At 38.3% G+C, this 23,322-nt stretch overlaps 1 protein-coding gene, 1 long non-coding RNA gene and 2 pseudogenes across 2 annotated transcripts; 3 read left to right on the forward strand and 1 right to left on the reverse strand.

The window, feature by feature from the left end:
- Positions 1-2,398: 2,398 nt before the first annotated feature.
- Positions 2,399-5,836, reverse strand: LOC148909330 (uncharacterized; annotated as a pseudogene).
- A 2,604-nt stretch (positions 5,837-8,440) lies between these two features.
- Positions 8,441-8,995, forward strand: LOC148909331 (uncharacterized). Its single transcript, XR_016120557.1, has 3 exons — positions 8,441-8,496; positions 8,574-8,671; positions 8,903-8,995. It is a non-coding gene; the product is annotated as an uncharacterized LOC148909331 (long non-coding RNA).
- A 2,468-nt stretch (positions 8,996-11,463) lies between these two features.
- LOC148909332 (uncharacterized) lies at positions 11,464-12,432 on the forward strand. The gene has a single exon (XM_089034088.1). It carries the CDS (start codon positions 11,464-11,466, stop codon positions 12,430-12,432), a length of 969 nt encoding a protein of 322 aa, XP_088890214.1.
- A 6,421-nt stretch (positions 12,433-18,853) lies between these two features.
- LOC148909333 (uncharacterized) lies at positions 18,854-19,736 on the forward strand (annotated as a pseudogene).
- Positions 19,737-23,322: the final 3,586 nt, after the last annotated feature.

Genomic DNA, 23,322 nt, shown 5'->3' on the forward strand with positions numbered 1-23,322 from the left:
GGTACATGGAGTGTCATGGGGTATCAGAATCATGATACTCTGTGTCACCGCGTGTCATTTAGTACCTGGATACGTATACCCGTACCACTGCGTGTCATACGTATCACGGTACAGTATATTTCGAGTGTCGTAATGTATTATTCTAATTTATTATACAATTACCAATGAAATATCTATTTTTCTCTATTTCGAAAAATTGATATCTTCACACGTGAAAATAACATATATAATAACAATATTGCGATGGCTATTCAAAAATACACGGAAAGAATTGCCTGAAAAAGTCAAAACATACTTCATTGATAATTATATAATAAACAGAATATTACATGGGCGCTTGGAGATACGAAATTTATCTTCTCGTGTTGAAAATCTCTCACTCGTTCGCTGCACTCACTTGTGAGAGATCTTTTCAACACTCGAAGATAAATTTCGTATCTCCGCGCGCCCATGTAATATCCTCTATTTATTATATAATTACCAATGAAGAAAAAAAAAAAAAAAAGAAAAAATCAAAAAAATATATATATTCACACGTGAAAATAACATTAAATTATTTTCAAGTGTGAAGATAACACCATTGCGATTGCTATTCAAAAATACACGGAAAGAATTGCCTGAAAAAACCAAACATACTTCATTGATAATTATATGATAAACAGAATATTATATGGCCGCTTGGAGATACGAATTTTATGAAAAGATCTCTCACGAGGGAGCGTAGCGAACGAGTGAGAGATTTTCAACACGAGAAGATCAAATCCTCTATTTATATTTAGATTTTCAACACGAGAAGATCAAATCCTCTATTTATATTTAGATTTTCAACACGAGAAGATCAAATCCTCTATTTATATTTAGATTTTCAACACGAGAAGATCAAATCCTCTATTTATATTTAGATTTTCAACACTAGAAGATCAAATCCTCTATTTATATTTAGATTTTCAACACGAGAAGATCAAATCCTCTATTTATATTTAGATTTTCAACACGAGAAGATCAAATCCTCTATTTATACTGCTGTCACTACGTGTTTCAAATTCGTATTGTTCTACGGAATTGAATTAGTCAATATATCGTCAATTTTCTCTTTTCCCATGCCCTTGTAGCTTAGAATAAACTATACAGAGTAACGCAAAATATATGATATGGAGAAATTTATGACCTTGCTTATTTCTTTTGGACCTTGCATTGAATGATAACGAGTCTTATCATGGCCGTGTTCTTCCAAGTACTATTTTTGAATTATTTGTGGAGATCCCCTAGACCACAGCACAAAAGAACAAGTCTCTGCCTACAGGTGAAGTTGCGACTCTTCTCTGCAAAGCGAGTGCTTGAACCTTCGGCCTTCCTCGAATGTCGGAGCGCCTTAAAAGGTCTTTTGTAGTTCTGAGGAACTTGACGGTGCCTTCACTTGACTGCATGGGAGGCTACTACCGGGACCCAAGGCCACAGATAACGCCGCCGCGCATTGATAGTACCTATTCTTTTGTCATGTGCAGCTGGTCGACGAGTACATCCCACCCCCTCACTATGAGCTAAGATTTGTGTCCCATGTGGGACCGGAGAACAACTTGCGAAAATCTCCTCTTGTAGCCGCATATTCATAGCATGTACCAATTTTTTCGTCAAATGCAACTAGTGACTGTTTCTTTATCCAATATGAGTTAATAGGTATATCACATACGCAAAAATCTATAAAAATCTTTATACGCATGCGCAGTTTGGAAATTTGAAAAAGCGATTGTTCCTATAACGTAGAACCAAACAAAACAAATGAAAAAACACGAACCGAAAAATTGCAGGCTTGAATTACACGAATTACGGCTCTAAATACCCGAGACAGGAATCAAAGAAAAAACTTATGTATACATACACGTTAACACAGTGTAAAATTAAAATGTATCAGAATTCTTCAAGAAATGTTCATTTGGGGTCAGTTTTTTTATCTTGCATTGCATTTTAAAACAATAGTTTTTTTTTTAAATAATGAAGTAATAATATACTAACAGCTAGAATAAACACCTGGTACAATACGAGACAATGTTATCATTTTTTCATCAAAAATACTATCATTGCAATTTCTGGATATACTATACTCGAATATCTAACTATAAACATCATCTTTATACAAACTACACAAGCTAGAGTGAAATCAGAAACCTTGAAATAAGGTTTACTGACAGTAAGACAAATTCAAAGAAAACAATAGAATTATAATATCTATTTCCCAGGTCAGTGACTCCACTCTCTCTTTCTCTGTCTATCTATGTTTAATATATATATCAACATCAGTTTTATGTAAATGTATTCTCATCATATGTAAATACAGATAATGGATTAAGTAAAGCAACAGTAAATTTTATGTTGGTTTTTAGTGAATATCTGTTATAATTTATAACATTGTGGATTTTGGCAAGGGAATAATGACATTGACCTTTTCTTTTTGTCTACTTGATGCCAAGATTACAGTCTTAACTGCAACACGACTTTCCTGAATTCTAGCTACTGGCATAAAGTTAGCATATGGAGGGACAGAATGCTCAAAGTCAGTAGACCAGACTTGAAGTGGAGATGAGTACCTAGCTGTGCACAACGGGTGCTTAACAAACCAATCTACTTTTGCCAAAACATGAGTTATTCTTTCGGACTTGCCATTTTCTTTACCTAAAACAATGTCATGTGAAAGAAATTCCCTAATTACGGCTGGTCTTTTGCCACCATCAAACCAAACTGCAAAAACCGTAGAGGCCTGTTGGTTATCAGTTGGATGGGATTTATAATGACAATCAGAAAGAAGAAGATGTTTAAATTTCTGACAAAAACTCGACACATGAAGAATTCTATGATTAGGATAAACATATTCATACATGTGCCTTAATTTTGTAACTTATAGAGCATTGACAGCAGTTTTACAAATTGGGGGCAGGGGAAATTCAGCCTCACTCTTTGAGAAGTTAATTTCTTGGGGGTTTCCATCCACTGATGCTGCAGTGGCTGTAAAAAGCTTAGGATCTACAGTTGTTTGTAAAAGTGTTCCTCTTTGCTTGACTGCATCATCAATGAGTTCTTTGATATCCTGCATCTCATCTGGAAATTCAGAGTTGATCAGCTCCTGCTCTCTGAAAAACTTGCGCATCATCTGTACACCTAAACACACAAAAAAAAATTTTTTTTTCAATAACAGTGTTGTATCACTTTCCATAGGTGGGATCGGGGGGGGGGGGGGTTGAGGGGCATGGGGACATGGGAACTGTATGTTCATATCAAGATGTACTGTATAAATTAAATAGTAATATTACAAGATATCACCTACATGTAGAGACCTTACTTTCGATGTCCTTTACATCGTTTGAAATAATAATGGTTTGGAGACTGGCTAATCACCCTTCCATGCAGAATAGGTGAATTGCAGAGGACACATCTCATGGAGGCCAACTCATGACTGACCATGAAACACAGCTCAGATCAAGTAAGGGTTGATTTTTGTTAAGGAAGGAAAACCAGAGAACCCAGACAACGTTCCCCCTATGGCCAGGTGAGAACTAACAAACTCAATTCACTCATGGTGTTGAGTCCAGTTGTATGTGTTATGGTTATTACATTAGATAATATAACTTACCAATGTTGACATTATTGGTGTGATACTCCCCCAAGATTCCATTGTACCGTTCGAATGAAAAACACCAGAAAGAATATACTGCACCATAATCTACGACACACTCACATAAGTGTCCATGAAGATGCATGTTTGGAGTGCATCTTTCCTTTTCCACACAGCTCTTCAAATTGTTTACAAAAAGACATCAATTCTTTATCCGCCTTCTTGCAACCAATTGTAGTTATTACTTTGGAGCATAAGATTTGGCATGCATGGACAAAGTGTGTCCACATACAGTACTGTTCATTGGGAATTAAACCCTTTAATGCATACAAAGAGTACACACAAACCCAGTTCTTCCACTGATCTGCTGTGAATCCAGTAAAGCCATTCAATATTTTTCCAGGTATTCTACCAATTTCTGTTGGAGCCTTGACACTGTTAACACGAGTTTGAATTCTCTGAAAAGATGCATTACTGAGAAAACCCATATCTAACCAAGTGTTAAGCACATGCTTAGCAGTTCCAAGTAAAAGATTGTGCATGGGGTCAATAATAACAAATCGCACGGCATCATAATATGGCAGTTGGAATAAGGCAGAATATCTTGCTCCAGTACCTGATGAGATACTTTTTGCATCAGTTGGTGTTTTAGCATGCAACTCTCTTTCTGCATCTGCCTTGTGTTGATCACTTGTGCGAGGTATCCAGTTGTCTCTGTCAAAGCCTGAATAATCTGTTTTATCTCCAAACCTTTGTCTTGTAAATTCTTTGAAGCATTTATTGCATCCTGCAAATGAAATAATTTAACACCATAATATTATAGCAAAATCATACACATAAGAACCTGATTGTTTCAAGTTAGCCTAAAGAGGTTTTTTACATAAACATTGGCAATTCCTGGGAAATCAGGCTAAATAGGTTCTTTATTTTTAAGAGGAAAAAAGCACTTGTTGTTGAGAGAATAATGGTGCAGTATATTGGTCTATAAAATGTGTGCATATAGTTTTGTGTAAATTCTTGAAAATAAAATACAATAAATTGTGAATTCTTAAGACTTCAATCTTGAAGTGTTGTAATTAAATGAATTTGACAATGGCAAGAAGCTGTTTAAAATCATAGCCCTAAAAACGTTTTTATAAAAATAGGCAGGCAATGACTGCATGTCTACTGCTGCTACAGTACTAAATGCCCTTAAAAAAGAACCTCTACCAATTTACAAAATTATTGCCTTTCCTATTTGAATTATATCAAGGCTTTAACCCTTTCACTGCTTTTCATCAGTGACATTCTGTGTTACTAGAATGTATCTAGGATTTGTACTTTAAACTAGGATAGTGATGTGTGTGCACACACAGTTGGTTGATTTTGATTAGTTGATAAGCTAGTCACCTAGTTTGGCTTGTGTTTTGTTATTAAGAGAGTGCTCAAATCTTATTTGACAGTGACATTTTCAGCCCCTTTTGGCCACTCAAGAAAAAAATGTTACATTCCTGGCAGGCCACTTTTGGCCTTTTTAGTAGTGAAACTTATTAAAGATCGGATATAAGATGATGTCAAAACATGAAAATATAAAACATACAGATAGCAAACGCAGAAAACAAAATCAAATATACTAGTGTTGATTGATATTTACCTCGCTTAGCTCCATGGCCTACAAATCCACCACACTTCCTTGATGCTGGTATATCACATGACAATGCAAGAAGTGCTGCTCTAAACATCTCATGTCCTCCAGCTTTTGTCTTCAATAGGATTCCATCCCACAGATCTATGAGTTCATCAGCAAGTGGCTGAAGGAAAGTGTTCACATGTAGTTTTGGTTCTTTTGGTGCCTGGAATGATGCCCACAATTATAACATTTTCAGGTTTAAAGCGCTCATCTCTAGGAAGGTTCATGACTACCATGTAAAGCACTCCAACTGAATGGCATCCATGCTTTATTGGTTGGAACCAGTCGAGATTTAACATGAAGCCAAATGTGTTTGGAACTGAGAGAAATGGTTGACCATCAACATATTGAAAGTCCTTCCAAACTTTGCCTTCAAAGCAATCTCCTAAAACATTATCTTCCAAATAGTCACTACGTATTCTCCATTCTTCACACTTTTCAATAAAATTTGGTTTCTTGATTAGTGCTTCAAGGAAATCTGACAATTTTTTGTAACAGTAGAGTTCCTTGGGATATAAAAAGTTTTTTCCAGATTTAGAGCGCATAGTTTTTGACAGTACAGCACCACATGGACGTCTACGAGATTGATGTGGGTGACGTGGAAATCTTATATGACTGCATTTTGCTAATACTATTTCTCCTGATAGTTTCCTTTTGATACACTGATCCTTTGTATAAAGAGTTTTACATTTTGGGCAGACTCCATACTTCACAAACCCATCTTTCTTAATTTTCAGAGACTTGTGAATCTTGTACATTGTTTCAGGGATTGCTTTTGCAAACTCAACAAGTGCATCTGCTTTGATTGCCTTCGATAGATATATGATGAACAGCTTAAAAAACTTGAGCAGCAAAATAATTGCTCTATCTGACACCTTAAAAGTCATTTGCCAGAGGAGTAGAAACCAAAGCAGAACAGTTGTTTCTGAATGGGATTCAGGTTCCGGATGTACACTACCAGCATTGTTGTCTGTAATTATGTCTTCTTCTATTTCATCTGAGTACTCAAACTCGCAATCTTCCTCTTCATTGGCCTCAAACCCATCCTATGTAAAAGGGAATGCTCAAATTAAAAACAGTTATATCATGCAATTACAGGCACATACACATAATCAGCTATGGCAATACCCCATTAGTTCTTACAATTTCTCTATTGAGGGATGGGGGTGGGTTATACTGATGTTTTTAAGCTTCTAAAATTGATGGATTATGGAAAATAGAGGAGGGAATATGACTATACTTAAATCAATAATTTGATCATAAACAGGAATTGTTAAAAACAGGGGCCACCAAAAGAATGTAACGCAGATCTGAGTATCCGAACTTGTATCCATCTTTGTCCATAAATAGACCTCTTTACTTTCGTGTGCAAATTGCCCATTTCAAACCATGTGATGTTTACATGATGGTCACTGGAGAATTTTTTTTTTTTTTTTCCTGGATTGTTTCCCTTCATATTGAAAGACTAAGAATTCTCCTGAGACCATCATGTAAACATCATATGCTTTGAAATGGGCAATTTTCATACGAAGGTAAAGAGGTCAAATGATTGACCATATTTTTAACTTACTTCCACATGTTCACTATCAGGGGTATCTGAGTCACTATCTCCAGAAAATGATCTATCCTCTTCTGAGAAAAAAGCCATATCTTCTTCCTCCAAATTATGATTTGGTTGAAATTCATCATGATCAGGAACGGCGTGTTCAAGAGTTTCTGGAACATGATCAGCGGCTAAATCCCGTAATTCTTCGTGATCCCTAGTAGCAGTACTACTACCTGTACCATATAATGCCAGATGATCATAATAGGTTCTCTTGCTAACAATTGTGTTGCAATGCTCACAGTGATAGACCTTATTTCGAGCAGGAAGACGCTTTCTTTTTCCTGTGTAACGAAAATGCAATTATAGTGAATAAAATAGCTAGTGAATGATAGGACTTCATTTTAAAGCTGCTTCTCTCCAGCAATTCCTGGGATGATGTACTGTATATTTTAAGCAAAAGGTCAAAGTTGATCAGAAGCAGATATAAGCTTAGCCTACTTACCATGAAGATTTGGTTGGGATGACTCGCATTTTTGAGACATTCTACATGGCAAATGGTCGTAGTAAGTCCTTTTTCCCATCCAATTCTTACAGCAACTACAAAACTTTTTACTTTTGTTCATGTTTAAGGAACGTCAAAATGTATAATGAAAGAAACATACGATAAGAAAACTGTAGATAAGATCTGTAATGTAAGGATCAGCTTTCACAAACTCCTGCGTATGTTTGAACAAGCAAGGACTTTGTCCTCATCCGGTCTATGTCTGTCTCTGTCGGGATAAGAAGCACGAGTGTGTTCACGTGCACGTTGTACGTCATAGCATTTCGAAATTCCTATTGGATGAAATTGCAATGGCGGGCTTTTTCATTATATCAATAGATGCAGAATCAATCACTTCATTCTTTCCAGTTCTGGCTTTTTGTGAGCAGAAGGTTTTCGATTTGTGAATTCACGACCTCTTTTGTGTACTGTAATCCATAACTTACATCTCTAATAGTCATCATGGTTCTTACCACAAGTTCTTTCTTTTCGGGAAGTGGAAATCGCACACAGACTACTACCTCGAGGTCTGATCGCAGTGCCTCCACGAATGATCAGGACCGGCGAGAAACAGTAGTGGTGAGTTCGCTGGAGTTGCGACAAATATTCGAAAGCATTAAGATATTGAGCAACACAGTTAAAGAACAAAGTGGCAAACTCGAGCAGTTGAACAACAATGTGAGTTTCGTGAAAGCTGAACTCATAAAGTTATCAACTACTGTGGATGAGATGCGGTCCGAGCTTCCATTGATAAAGGAGGCGGCAAACGAACAAACTGGCAGCCAACATTACGGACCAGTCCCTAAAGCAGTAAAGGTTAGACTTCAGAAAACATTATAGATTTTTAAAAAATCATTTTCCTGCTCGATGTGTTAAATTGAAAAGATTTGTTATTCCAGTTTTATTCCAGTTTTAGTTTATTCAATTTACTCTAATTTATATATTACTGATTTAAGCTTATACCCTGTATGCGGCGCAGCTTATATTAAGCTTAGTATCAGGCAACTCTTAATTTATTGCTTAGATATGTTTGAATATTATGCAGTAATATTTTTTCTCTCTATTTTAAAGGATGCCGTTCATTTACTGCATAACAAGCAAGAAGACAACAACAAGTTCAAAGGACAGGAAAGGTAGGTATTTTAGCACTTAAAAACTAAATCAACACTGTCAATTTTATTAAGTCGCTATTGTTTCATGCTCTTTGTAGGGTTGACAGCTCTCACAATTCAAGGCTGAGAAGTTTTCTAGTAACAGAGTTGGAAAAAGACGCGGATTTAAGTGAATTTTCAAAGCAAACGATTTTTCGTAAGTATTGTTGTTTCAAGCTCACTTTGTTAGGCGCATTTTTTGAGAACCGTATAAATATTCAATTGCAGGACAATTTTTAGTTTGAATGATAGTTTCGACAGTAACAACGTCTGCCACCTTCAGATTTAATATCGTAATGCATATTGCACGAGGTATAAATACATGAATAAACAATAAAATTTAATGTAGCTTAAGTTAACTTATTTTCGATGAAATTCTTTTCAATAGGTGGTGTGACAAGATACTACGAAACTAAGCGCCAGCAACATCTGGACACTTTACCTGAGCGTTTAGAGGCTGCAGAAAAGAAGAATTATGAAAAAAAACTCACATCCAGAAGACGGAGAGTGAGTATATTAAGCTCATATTTATTCATCGAAGCAGGGCTCGAAAACTAACCAAAATGCCCATCGTGTGTGTGCGTTTGCGTGTGCAGGGGAGGGGGAGGGGGAGGGGTGATTGTAGAAAAAAATTCATGTTAGTAGCTTTCTTTCTTGCTAAAGTAAATTTCATTATAAGGAGCCATCTTAAATACCTTGAAATCATCAAGATCTTTGAAAGTCGGTAATGCAAAAGCGAAATGAATACTGAAGGGGTGGACCATTAGATAATTGATGGGAGGAGGGCGGGGGGGGGGGGTTGAAATTGCACAGCCTCCTATCAACTATCTAATGGTCCATCCCTAATACAAACCTTAAGACTAACAAACCTTATTGACAGAATATTATAAGTGCAGTCCTTTTAGTTAATGCTTTCTTTCTTTCTCTCCCGCAGCTATTTGTCAATCGCCTCAAAGTGTGCGACGAAAATCAACAAGAAAGGTGGCAGGAACTAGATCCCATTCTAATGAGTGACGAAGAGGATGGAACTGGAGAAAATTCAGGCGCTTGGCTTGTTCGAAAACCAATATGGCGAAGCCCGGAACTGGAAAACCTCATAGCAACACTCCAGAAAAAAGTGGACGAAAGGGATGCAAAAACCACTTTCAAACATCCCAAAAATAGGCGTGTACTTGGGCGACCTTGTCAGAGGCCTGTGCCATCTTCTTCTCCATCCTGGGCCATCCGTGAAAGACAGCCTGCAGCCCGGAGTAATCCTTCAAGTAATTCGTCGTCGTCGTCGTCCTCCCCCTCTCAACACTCAACTTCAACTCCACGAGCACAAGCAAGTACACCTCGTCTGATAACCCCTACTTCTCCCTCAATGCCTCGTAACGCTTCTTCCTCATCAAACAGCGGAAATTCGGAAAGGCAAAGTCGTAAGCGGAAGGCATCCAAAAAGAAACGTGACCATCATATAAATAGACGGCGACTAGAACTATCAGACGTGGTACTCGCAGTTCAAGCTTCAAGCAAAGAGTATGACAGCAGCGATGAAAAAATAAGCACTAGCGTTTGTTCATCAAACTCCTCTAGCTCCAAAAAGCGATATCGCAGAATAATGAGTGACGATTAAGACCAATTTGAACTTTAACGTCAGTGTATTTTGCATATTTTCATTTAATTGCAATTTGGCTTTAGCATTACTTATTCCATATACACGACTTCTTTGTTATGACTTTATTTAAAACTCTTTTTAATTGCCATGAATTGTTCCAGTTCCATATTAAAAAGTAGATTATCTCATCACATGACATGTACTAGATCTGATATTGATTGATGTAAAATAAAATGATTTGCTGTTGAAAGAAAACATTGCATATATTTTTTGTGGTAACGGGGGTACTTTTATTAGATTTGAAACCATAAGTTTAGAGCCTAAAGAATCCTCAAAAAATTTAAATTTCCGATATTCATTGAGTATTAACCGAATGACATTAAGTGTCAGATCACGTATTTTTAGTAACATGTAGAGTATCAGGGCAGCTTTGACATCTTATATTCCACCACACTTCGAGAAACACGAAAGGTAAAAATTAGTATATAGCCCATAGTATTTATATAAGACAAAAATACTATTTTGAATTAGCTAGCAATCAGCTTTGATAAAAAAATCGCCTTTCGTACTTGCAAAGTATACGGGAGTATAAAGTAAGTGTAACAAAGCTGACACTTCACGTATCTTAAGCGTATCCTGATATCGGAAATTTCAATATTCGCACTATATAGTGCGAATCCAAGAAAGTCCTTCGTTTGACACGCTATGACATTTGGCGTATACGATGCCCGACACGCCCGTATTTTAGCGTATACTCTGAAAATACAAGTGCGAATATGAGAGTTTCTGGTCTACGACACGCGGTTTTTCACGCAGTGTACACTACAGAACAACAGTTCTACCAAATCATTACGTACATCCGGGTTAACACGAGATGCGCATGCACCGCCATGGTTCAGTGCACTTCAACGTCTTGCCGTGGTTCGGTAGTTCATAATTTACTCCTCAATTCTTCGTTTATTTCAGTTGAAATCTTTCAGGTAAGTTTTCAAATTTACTTGTTTTATTTATTTCAACATAGTAGACGTGTTTCTATTACATATTTGGGGTTTTTGAACCCTTTTTTTTTGCGAGTGTGACGTGTCACGCTTGTCAAACTTATAATTCACTGTTCGAAGCACCAGGACGTGTCCCATGTGCTTTTCTTTCGAACTGTGTAAGGCATATAGACGTGTCTTGTGCCTTCTTATGGTAAGAATATTTATTTCTACCATTATTTATTGTGTACAACGAGTTTGACACACATGACTAGCGACTCTGTCGCCTTAGTCTTACTACGTGGACGTGTTTCACTGTGTATATATATCTGATTAGATTGTACCTAATCTAGTTCTCATCGTTCTCTTTAGACGATGTCGGATATTGAGGAAAGCACTGAAGGGCTATCAAAAATAAAAGAATTCTTTACGGATCTTATGAAAGATACCAAAGAGGACATTTTGTCTCGTGTCCAAGAATCCATTGATAAGGTGTACTCTGACTTTGAAGTTTACGACGAAGACTCCACCAAGGAGACTCCTGATAATGACAGTACGGCCTTTGGATCTAGCGCATCATTAGCAGCCAAAATCGAGAGCTTTGTTGATCCCAATAAAGTGGAATCAAGTGATGTCTTCAAATCCCTTGTTGAGGAGTTTAGTGTCACTGAAAAGACTTCGGCCGCCATCAACGATGGTTTAGCTGAAATAGTCAATAGTTTGCTAAAAGACAAACTTCCTAAAGAAAAGCTGTCAGGATTACAGGAGAAATATTTAAGACCAAACAACTGTCCTAATCTGGTCGCTCCTAAGATTAACAAACAGATTTGGCAACAACTTCACCAAGAGACGAGAAATTCTGACTCTGCACTCCAGAAGGCCCAAGCCCTATTGATATCTGGCCTTTGTGCCATACTTCAACTATGTAATACTTCAGAGGGAGACCAAAAGAGTACCTTGACTCATGCAGTCGTTTTGCTCCTTTCTGCTAACAGAGAGTTTAATCTGAAGAGAAGGGATTTGGTACGACCAGATCTTAATAAGCAATATGCAGCACCATGCAATCCCTTTACAGCTGTATCCACCTATCTGTTTGGAGATGAGCTTAATAAAGAAGTAGAGGAGCTTACCAAGTCTAATAAGCTTTGCAATAAAGTCACGCCTAAACAACGTACAGAACCTTACAGAGTTTCTCCCTCAAGGGGTCATGGACGTGGCCGCTTTGGTCCACAGAGCAACAAAGGGAAAGGTCCAAAATATGGTGGATCACCTTTTTTAGGGGCAGGCCGGGGTCAGACCCGGCCCCAAAATCCTCCAAGAAATCAGCAGAACAAGAATCAGTAGAGCCATCAACGCAGGTAAGTTCACTCTCATGCTCAACTCCAATTTCTAGTGTGATTGCCAGTCAATGCCAGTTTAAGGCAGGAGGGCTACAAGAATTTGTTAATGAATGGACTAAGATCACTACGGATCCATTTGTGTTGGATGCCATAGCCCACTGCCATATTGAATTTGATTTTATTCCTGATCCCCAGATCAGTGTTTCAAGACCCCGCTTGAGTTTTTCTGAGTCAGAACAAACTATCATTGATAATGAAATAGCAAAATTCCTTAAAAAGGGAATTATTGTGTATTCCGTCCCTGAATTTGGAGAAATTGTATCCCCAATTTTCATTAGGCCCAAAAAAGATGGGTCCCATAGGGTCATATTTAATCTGAAGAGACTGAATGAACATGTCTCATACCACCATTTTAAAATGGATACTCTCAAGACTGCAGTTAAGCTCATGCGTCCTCATTGTTTCATGACTTCTATTGATCTGAAGGACGCCTACTATTCTATGCCTATTACTCCAGAACGCCGGAGGTGTCTCAAATTTTTTTGGGGAGATCATTTATTTGCCTTTACTTGTTTACCCATGGGTTTAACAAGCAGCCCTAGAATTTTTACCAAAGTTCTCAAACCTGTCTTTGCTACTTTGAGAAGCAAATTTGGCCATACCTGTTTAGGATACATTGATGACTCTTTATATGTTGAGGATAGTTATGCAGAATGTGAAGAGGCAACTTTGCATGCGGTCCAACTTTTCAGCAGTTTAGATTTTATGATCCATGCAGATAAATCTGTTATTACCCCTTCACAATCCATTGAATTTTTGGGGTTTATCCTGGACTCTGTTAATATGATAGTGCGGCTAACCCTTCAAAAAGTAGACAAAATTATGCAGCTTTGTCAATCCTTTTGCCATCTGAATAAGCGATTTTCTATTCGCCAAGTGGCTGTGCTCCTTGGCTCCCTTGTCTCCAGTTTTCCTGGAGTGGAGTTTGGCCCTTTACATTACCGCTCTATTGAACTGGATAAAGAATTTCACTTAAAACTTAATAATGGCAATTTTGATGCAGAAATGTCATTATCTGCTGCTAGTCTGAGGGAAATTCAGTGGTGGATTGACCATATTCCTTCAGCCTCAAGGAAAATTCATCCTACAAGGCCTGACTTAATTGTTTACACTGATGCCTCAGAAACTGGGTGGGGTGCTAAAACAAGTCATGGTGATTCTACCTGTGGGATTTGGTCCAAACATGAATCTAAAATGCACATTAATTATCTGGAATTATTAGCCATTCAATTGGCATTATCTTCTTTGTGTGAAGTTCAGGGCCCACTCCATATTCGTATTATGAGTGATAATACCACTGCTGTTGCTTATGTCAATGCCATGGGCGGCTGTAAGTCAGTGGACTGCAACTCGGTTGCCCGTAACATTTGGGAGTGGGCTATTGAACGCCAAATTTGGCTTTCAGCAGCCCATATTCCGGGTGTCAGCAATGTTGATGCTGACCAATTATCCCGTAATTTGAACATGGAGCTGGAATGGATGCTCTCAGCATCGGCATTTCACCAAATTGTTTCATTATTTGGTCTACCAGGCGTGGATCTCTTTGCCAGTCGGCTCAATGCCCAACTTGAGATCTATGTCTCGTGGAAACCAGACCCAATGGCCAAGTTCATTGATGCTTTTTCCATTGATTGGTCTGGTTATTATTTTTACGCCTTTCCACCCTTTTGCCTTGTCTCTAGGTGTGTGCAAAAAATAATCCAGGAACAGGCATCAGGAATTCTAATCATTCCTTTGTGACCGACACAACCCTATTTTTCAGTAGTCCTGAGTCTCCTCACCGAGATTCCTTATGTACTGAAAGCCTCCAATCACAACCTGGTTCATCCAACGCTGACAGATGCAAAAGCCATATCCGTTTGTTCGTGAATGAGGGCAATGACGTTACCAACGCTCTAGAAATGAAAGATGCCCTTCTGTCCAATGGAGGAGTAGAGGGAGTCCGAGTTGCTGTAGTGTCGAGAATTGAAAGCTCTTCCCTTTGATCAGCTGGGAAAACTTCCGGGGATAAGCAAGCTGAATAACTTCGAATATAAGAAGGAAAGTATCATTGCATGGCGTGGCTACAACATTGGTAAAGGCAAGAAGATAAAGAAGGAAACCATCCAAGAGGGTAACTATAGCAGTGACGTAAGGGTTCAGTGTGTCGTGATATTCTTAATAGTTTCCTCTATTATTTTTCCAGATTTGAGCATCAAATGGATTGAAGTGGAGTTTTCATTCGGCAGTTTTAGACTTGTTGTATCTAGAGCTAAACAGACAACCAAAGACCCGAACCAAGAAGCGGAGGAGGAGGCGGTCCCTCAGCAAATACAGACTTCAATCTACTCATGTCCTCAAGAAGGTTGTCTCCGTGTTTTCCAAAGATCTTCAACATTAGAGAAGCACCTGTCCCTAGAATCCTGCACAAACACTCCAGAGAAGCAATCGATGCTAGACCTAGCAAAAGAAAGGTATGCATGTCATCTCAAGGAAGATGTTGATGCCATTCCAACAATTATGGTTTCTTCCTCTAATGATACTACCCAAAGAAGCTCAAGCACTACACTTGATATGGGATGGGCACTCAAGGAATCCCGGAAAACGTACCAGTTTAATGAGAAACAGAAGTCATATCTTATAAAGAAATTTAACATCGGACAACGAACCGGACGGAAGCCTAGTGCTGAGATCATATCCAACGTGCCCGTGGCGACGATAGTATGCGACTGTTCAGCGTCTCAAAGTTCCTTTCAGTCGAACAGGTAGCCTCCTTTTTTTCGAGAACTGCATCTAACGCACGGAATCAGACAGAGCGAAGGAAACGGTAACGGAGGAAGATGCTCGCGCCACTATAGAAGAACAAAACTACCACCAGGCCAAAGAATCAGTGTTGTCATCCCTTGGTCTACAGCACCCAGTAATTTATGACCAGTACAATGTGTGTCAGTTGGTCAAAGACTCTAAACTGAATAAGTTGAAGGTCGACATGCTTCCTATGATGTGTGAAGACCTGGACCTGGATGTACCTGCAAAGCCAGTTAAGAGGAAGGCAAGCTGGTTGCAAGCTGCAGTTGCAATAAGTAGTTTTTTGTTATTATATGATTTCTTTCTTTTCACTTGAAACGTTTTCTTTGCCATGTTGTCGTAGGTCTTGGAATCTGTCCGATAAATATGGCACGCGTCCGGCTAGATTAGAGGCTCCAAAATATATTGTATATTAATGTATTTTATTTTGTTTTATTTAGGTTTTTCCTATTCCTTTCTTTTTTATTTAGTTCGTATACACCCTTTTAATAAAACTTACAATGCTTTATTTTCCTCGTTTGACGTCAAATCTATTCTTTTAAATTTCATTCAAAGGAGCAAATTTCAAAAGCATATAATTTTGACAGTAAAACGCGGTAAATAAAGCATTGTAGGATTTATTACAAGGGTCTATACTTTTTCTTCGGGTTCATTTTTCATTCTTTTTTATTTATTTATTATATGCTTTTCCAATTTCTTTATTTTATTTTCCTTTAGAAAGATAATTTTTTTCTTGGATACTTAATGGCCTTCTTGGTGAAATAACATGTTTTGGATCACCTTGCGTGACCACCGGAACTAGTGATGACAGAAGACTAAAATAATCGTACTTTTCAACATTATAAGCGAAAGAAGAAATAAAATGGCATCACTAGAGGTCATGGCGTGTGAAATGTGGTTGTCTTATGTTGTTTTCAGGTTAAAATCCCGCGAGCATGAGATACTTGCATAATCAATAACGCGTTGCGTAATGCTTTCTTGGGTGAAAACTAGCGACACATTTGGAACTCTCAGCCAATAAGGATTAGCGGGCCGCCAATAATCTTTGGATATGTTATTTTAGAAGGGTTAGGCTATAACATGGTGGTAATTATTTAGTTCTGGTACATGTACCACGACCCATTTAGGCATATTGAAAATGACGAAAATTCACGAATTTTCTGAAGCACCACAGTAGGATCACTTTAAAAATCTGTAATTTATTTACAATGGGGACTAGCAAAACTATTGTTCCATGAAACTCAAGAAGGAGAACGTACCTTTTCAAGAAAAAAATAATGGTCTAGATATAATAAAACGCGAAGCCGTGCGAACGCCTAGAAACCTGCGATTTTTCTTATCCGACACAGGGTGACCAAGCCCGTTTCGGCTCAAAAATTAACTTTTGGCGATTTCTCAAAAAATAAAAGGACGCCCAGCACTTAAAGTTATATTTTTGAAAATGTCTTACCAGGGAGGTTATTTCGGCAAAGTATGAGCAATTTCGATTTTTCTCAACTGTCCGATGGTTCTCGACCGTTACGGACATTGACTCTTAAGAGGTTTATGCTGTATTTTTGTACAAAAAAAGCACAAAGACGTTGCGTGACAGTGCCGTAAGCGACAAAGCAAGGCCTATTTACACGGCACGATTTGCCGCGCGTGACTTGACGTATACGGCAAAATCGGCTCAAAATAAGGTCGTGTAAATGGTCCTACGACAGACGTACGCGGCCTCAAGACTTGTCGTAGCATTTTAAACTTTGGCTTAAAACCCTACGACATGCCGTACGAAAATGACGTAAATATGACGAGATTGGGCCTGAAACTAGTTAATTCCAAAACAAAATCGCGGATTTCCATGAAAACGTCTTTACCGGTAATTAAACACGAAGTGCAAAAATTCTGAATGATCTCATCAAATAACAAGGTAGACATGATTATTTACTGCACTTCTCAACGGTGTATGGTGGCATTTCACAAGAAACATTTGCTTTAATGACGAGTAAATTGCTCGCGTTTTTTCTCGTGCAGCGTGCGACAAGTTGTGCTCGTGCACATGGTACCAAAATTTGCCGTATACGTCAAGTCGTGCGTGGCAAATCGTGCCGTGTAAATTGGCCTTAAAAGTTTACCGTGTCAAAAACACGATAAACTTTGAAACTCGAAAACACGAGTGCCCAAAAATTTTATTTCTGAGTTTAGTGTTCCAAGTCTTAGTACTAATAATCAGCATAGGGGTAGACTGTGGGTCTGGTCCCACTTCCGAGAAAATAATTTTTGAAATATATATTTCTGATAACCAAACTTTCTTTTTTGCCGTGCAACAATATTTATTAGATTGTGGACGATTTTTTCAGTGAATATTATGTAATATTTATAATTGTTGAAATAATATTGATAATTCATAATTGAAATGTACTACTTATAAATTAATATATTGAATGTAAAGTTATGTATGTATGCATATATCTATATATACATGTGCGATATATATGTATACTAATTATTTATGTCAAATATATTACTTGAAAGTGAAAATTAATTATTGAATTTATTGTTGAAAAAGTTATTAAATTATTGAAAAGTTAAAAAAGTTTATTGAATGTATAGTCGTATACTTATTTTCCTAATGAAGATTGCCACCTTAAACGGTAAAGGTCTCTGTGATCCTGTTAAGAGGGCTTCTTTTTTCATCTGGCTTGTATCGTTAAACCTTGACATAGTTTGCCTCCACGAAACTCATTGCAATTCTCAACAAGAACTGGATCCCTGGTTTGAGTACTCTACTTTTCTTGCTTATGGTTCCTTCTTTTCTTCTCGTTCTGCTGGGGTGGCTATCCTCATTAATCGTTCCTTTTCTTGTAATGTGGAGAATACTCACTCTTTTCCTGATGGACGCATGCTTTTTATGTTAAGTCATCTTGGCAGCCGCCACCACAACCATCGGTGACCCTTGAGACTTATCTTGAACTTACTAAGTCTGAGTTAGCAACCGTTGTTTTCACACAACAGAATGATAATTTTAAATTTATGTCATTCAAGTATTCATAAATTCGTAAGAACACAATCTTTTCACAAATTTTGGATATTAATAGCAAAAGCGAAACTGGCCGATAATTTGTTTTCAACTGTCGATTATCTTTTTTAAACAAAGGAATAACATTTGCGCGCTTCCACTAACTAGGGTAAGTAGCTAGCTTAACGGACAAATTTATAAAGTCAGTTAGAGATTGGTGAAAACCATCAGCAAATAATTTAATAATTCTATTACCAATTCCATCATCACCACATGCTTTGGAAACATCAACTTTTCGCATTAGCTTGAGAGCTTCATCACTTGTTGCTTTTAACGCTGGAAATAAATCATTATAAAACATTAATTTATAAGAAGATACTGAAGAAGAAGAAGACAAAGAGGATGCAGTTTAAAGCAACTAACACTGTGAGGATTGCCAACCCAAAGGGAGACGATAGCCTTACCGTCACGTGCCTTCTACGCAGTCCTCAATCTACAGCATTATAAGGTCATTGGCGCCTAAACTTGCCCAGGAGGAGGGGATATTGACATCGTCCATCAAACTGAAGCCGGAGCAGAAATGTTCGAGCAGCACGGAGTGGATGTGCACAACATACACTACCACGTGGCCTCCATTGCCACTAAACATACATTCATTTCGGTATTTGTACCAATTGACTCTCTTGAGCCGGTATGGCGAAGTCCGGTCTATTCGCCGGCTTCACTATAAGGAAACCGGACTGGAAGAGTTCGAGAACGGAGTTCGCGTGGTAGACTTCAAGAAGTTATCCACTCCACTGCCATACCGGATGAACGTGGCTGGTTTCTCGTTTGGCTTCAAGAACACGGGGCAACCCGAAAACTGCCTGAGATGCTCATCCATGGAGCACACGGTTCAAAATTGTCCGCTCAAGCGTAGACGCCAACCACCAACATGGATCCAACAGCAACAGGGTCACCAACCTCAAGAACAACAACTGGACAATACAGTCCAGCACCCACTGATGCCCACAGAACTAACCACGGACTCAGAACCTGAGATACCGAATGATACTTCGAGTCCTTCCATGGACCTTCAGGCAGGCAGTGCCAAGCGGAGCCTAGACAGGGAGTTGGAGAGCCCTTCGCCATCCCCTTCAAGCCCAGACCACAAGAAAGCCAGACAGACCAGAAGGAATAAGTCACCGTTCGAGCTTTTCCAGTCTGATCTAGCGATCACCAGCGCCTCTGGCTGCCCTCAGCACCTCCGTGACGTTCACAAATCAACGATGGCTCAAGCCCGTGCTGTTCTGGCCCAATTACAACACGGAGCTTACACTCCTGAGGTGGCCGAGGCCAGCAATATAAGTGAGGTCGAGGTGACCGAGCGCTGGCAAACGATGGACAAACTCTCCACCCCAATGGCTGCTGAGAAGCTGGACAACCTCTACTGGGAACATTTCAAAAACATTTATGAACAGTAGCGGTACTTTTTACTTGATTTTAATAGTCACAATGGCAGTCTCGATATGCTCGATCAATGTCAATGGCATGCACGAGTCTGTCAAACGTGCTAAAGTACTTAATTCTTTGCGTGAGCAGAATTGCGACATCACACTCGCACAGGAGGCCCATATTTTGGACCCGACAGAAGCTCTGTCCTGGGAGAAAAATTTAGATGGGCAGGCTTTTTGGAGTTACGGCTCTCATAACGCACGTGGTGTCAGTATTCCCTTTAAAGAAAATTTTGAGTTCAAATTTTCTCGGCCTTAAGCGTGACACTCACGGCCAAGTGCTGAGTGTTTTGCTTGAGGTCGGGAACTTGAGGCTTCAATTAATCTCCATCTACGCGGCCAATGCTGCGGCTGAGAAAATTTCCTTTTTTAATCGGATGTGCGAACACTCTTTAGCTGGAGTACCGGCGATAGTGGCTGGAGATTTTAATTGTATTGCAAGCCTTTTCTTAGACAAATGGGGAGGTGACCCAAGGTCAGGCAACGTCGGCGAACGTGAGATGCAGGACCTTTTGCCCGGCTTTCGCTGCGTAGATTTGTTCCGTTTTCTGCATCCCTAGAGTGCGGAATCCACATATTTTAGAACCGATGGTTCTCTGGGATCCAGAATAGATCGGATCTATGTCCCTGTGAGCTTGGCAAATAGAACGTACATGTGTTATTTTCATGCCACCGTTAAATCCCATTTATTTTATTTATCTTATTTTATGTGTTATTAAGCCTTTTCCGTTCTCAGACCATACTTGTGTGGTGATTCATTTGACACTCTCAGACTCCCTGCCACGGGGCCGCGGAGTTTGGAAGTTCAACTTTACTCTACTACAAGACAAGCATTTTTGCGAGGCGGTCATTGCCATCTGGCGCGAGTGGCAAACAGAAAAATTCAAGTTTCACGACCACAAACAGTGGTGGGATCTTGGTAAATTCCGTTTGAAGAAGATAGCCATCTCAGCTTCCCTGCTATTGGCTAGACAGAGTGCCTCTGTCAAAGCTGCCCTCGAAAGAGGATATCAAACACTGAACAGAACACATACAGACAATCACCGCATGCAAACAATTCAGTACAGAACTCGAACAATTACATACACAATCTCTCGAGGGCACCAAGATACGCTCCTAGGCCCTGTTCATAGAAGAAGGTGGAAAACCCACCTAATTTTTCTTCAACTTAGAAAACAAGAGAAAATCCAAAAATACCATCATGGCTATAAAAACCGAAGCCAGCACTACCGTGGCCTCAAACCCCGAGATTCTGTCAACCCTTCGGGACTTTTATAAATCTCTGTACACAGCAGAGCGGACAGAACCCGTTGCAAAGGTTTTTTCTAACCCTTTTGCATTATGTTTCTGTTCTTCGTGTTTAAGAACAGTCTCTCATATAACTCATAATTGTCCATGCTTGAGTGACGCTTAATGTCTTCACCAACATAGACTGAGCATCCAAGGCTCTCAGTGCATATGTGTAGCCCTATAAAATTCTTCTGCAGTTATGGCATGTGACCATAATAATTTTTCAAGTCTTTCAATATTTGTACAGCATCACAAAGTAGCACATATGCCTTCGATGGGATTTTCTGTGCTAAAACTTGTCTTGCAACACTGCTAAACCTGCCATAAAATATAAATAAATAAATATATATATTTATCTTTTTACTTTTATATACTAGCATATTTCTATGAAGAGAACAGACTGTTGAATTCTTTTGGAATCCTTCTACTGAAGAAAATTCTGTCTGCAATACTGATATTCCACAATACACTTACAAAATACAAAATCTATGGGTTGAATTGAAGAATAAGAAAGGAGAAAAAAGTATAACTCTAGGATTAATCTATCGACCTCCCAATTCTGATTCTTTGTTGTTTCATAATTCATTTTCGGATACTTTGTCCGAAATCTGTAATGAAAACAAACAAATAATAATTCTTGGTGACATCAATATTGACTTATTGAAGTATGAATCCAATCAGTTCACTTCAAATTATTTGGAAATGTTGTATTTAAACCGTTGTTATCCAACAATAACACAGCCGACGCGTATAACGGATCATTCTCACACTCTAATTGACCACATTTACACAAACATTTTGGAAAAACCCCTTATTTCAGGTATTTGCCTATACTGATATTTCAGATCATTTTCCACTATTTTTGCTCATACAAAATATCAGAAATATAAAGAAGTTGCGACAGAGAGAATGTAAACGCTTCTTGTGATTCGTTATTGAATAAAGTTAATGCACTGGTAGATATTCATGTTCCGTATAAGTCAATCTCAAAGAAACAACGTAAACACATTGAAAAACCATGGATAACAAAAGGCCTCCTAAAATCTATAAAACATAAACAATATCTTTATCATAATTTCGTAAATGGTAATGAAACACAAAAGAAGTATTATAAACAATATTCAAATAGGTTAAAACATGTCAAAGAGCTTAGCAAAAGACTTTATTTTAAGAATAAAATAATTAATATCAAAAATGATACTAAAGAACTGTGGGAAACTATCAGTCTATTCATTATTATTTTAGGGATGTTGGCCCAAATCTTGCGAAGTTCATCAATATGAGAACTTATTCATTTCATGAATTTCTTTTACCTTCATCATCCGGTGACAGCTTTTTTATTGATCCTACTAGTCCTCAAGAGGTGAGCGACCTGATCGCCTTGTTAAATCCATATAAAACTTCTGGTCCCTCAGGAATTCCATTAAGTCTACTGAAACTTGCTAATCCTTACATATGTAAACCGTTAAGTAATATATTTAACCAATCTTTCTCATCAGGTATTTTTCCTGATAAATTAAAACTTACAAAAATTATTCCTTTCAATAAAGGTGATTCAGCCTATGAGTTATCTAATTACCGAACAATTTCAATACTGTCCCCATTCACCGAATTATAGGAGAAACATATGTACTGAAGGCTTCTTTCATTTCTGGAAAAAAAAAAAAACTTCTTTACAAATATCAATTAGGGTATAGAAAACATCATTCAACTTCGTTAGCGTTTGTTGAGATAGTTGACAATTTATTGAATTCAATTGACAAAGGCCTTTATACTATATTCCTATATATAAGATCCAAATGCCATCTCTCGTGATATGTGATTTGCCCGAAAATTGGATGGCTCGAAGGTCTTTAGCTGTGAGGAACACCTCAGCCCACAGCAAACACAATCTTACTTTTCACGAACGGCCGCAAAAATAAGGAATAAAGAATACTCGGAGCCAGATCAAGCAGCAGCACAAGACGAGCAGCTATACGATGAACTTCGACAAGACATTCTAGATAATGTACGCCTATGTCACCCAGTTATTTATGACAACTTTGATATCTGTGCAATGGCCAAGGGAAATCGATTGAAGCAACTGAGTATATCTATGCTCAGTACTATCTGCGAGTTTTTTTGATGTACCCAACAAAAGGTTTCAACAACAAAAGAAAAAAGCAGTGTATTGACGCCCTTCAACAACTTATTCTTATTTGTGACTGTAATAACTAATACCAAGAGAATCGAGCTTGAAACTCGTGGTCTCTATCCCGGATATTTT

This window comes from Actinia tenebrosa, unplaced genomic scaffold (assembly GCF_029948245.1).
Source record: "Actinia tenebrosa isolate PJP-AT-01 unplaced genomic scaffold, QUT_ActTen_1.0 PGA_scaffold2__45_contigs__length_23673736, whole genome shotgun sequence".
In the NCBI taxonomy this organism is placed as follows: Eukaryota; Metazoa; Cnidaria; class Anthozoa; order Actiniaria; family Actiniidae; genus Actinia; species Actinia tenebrosa.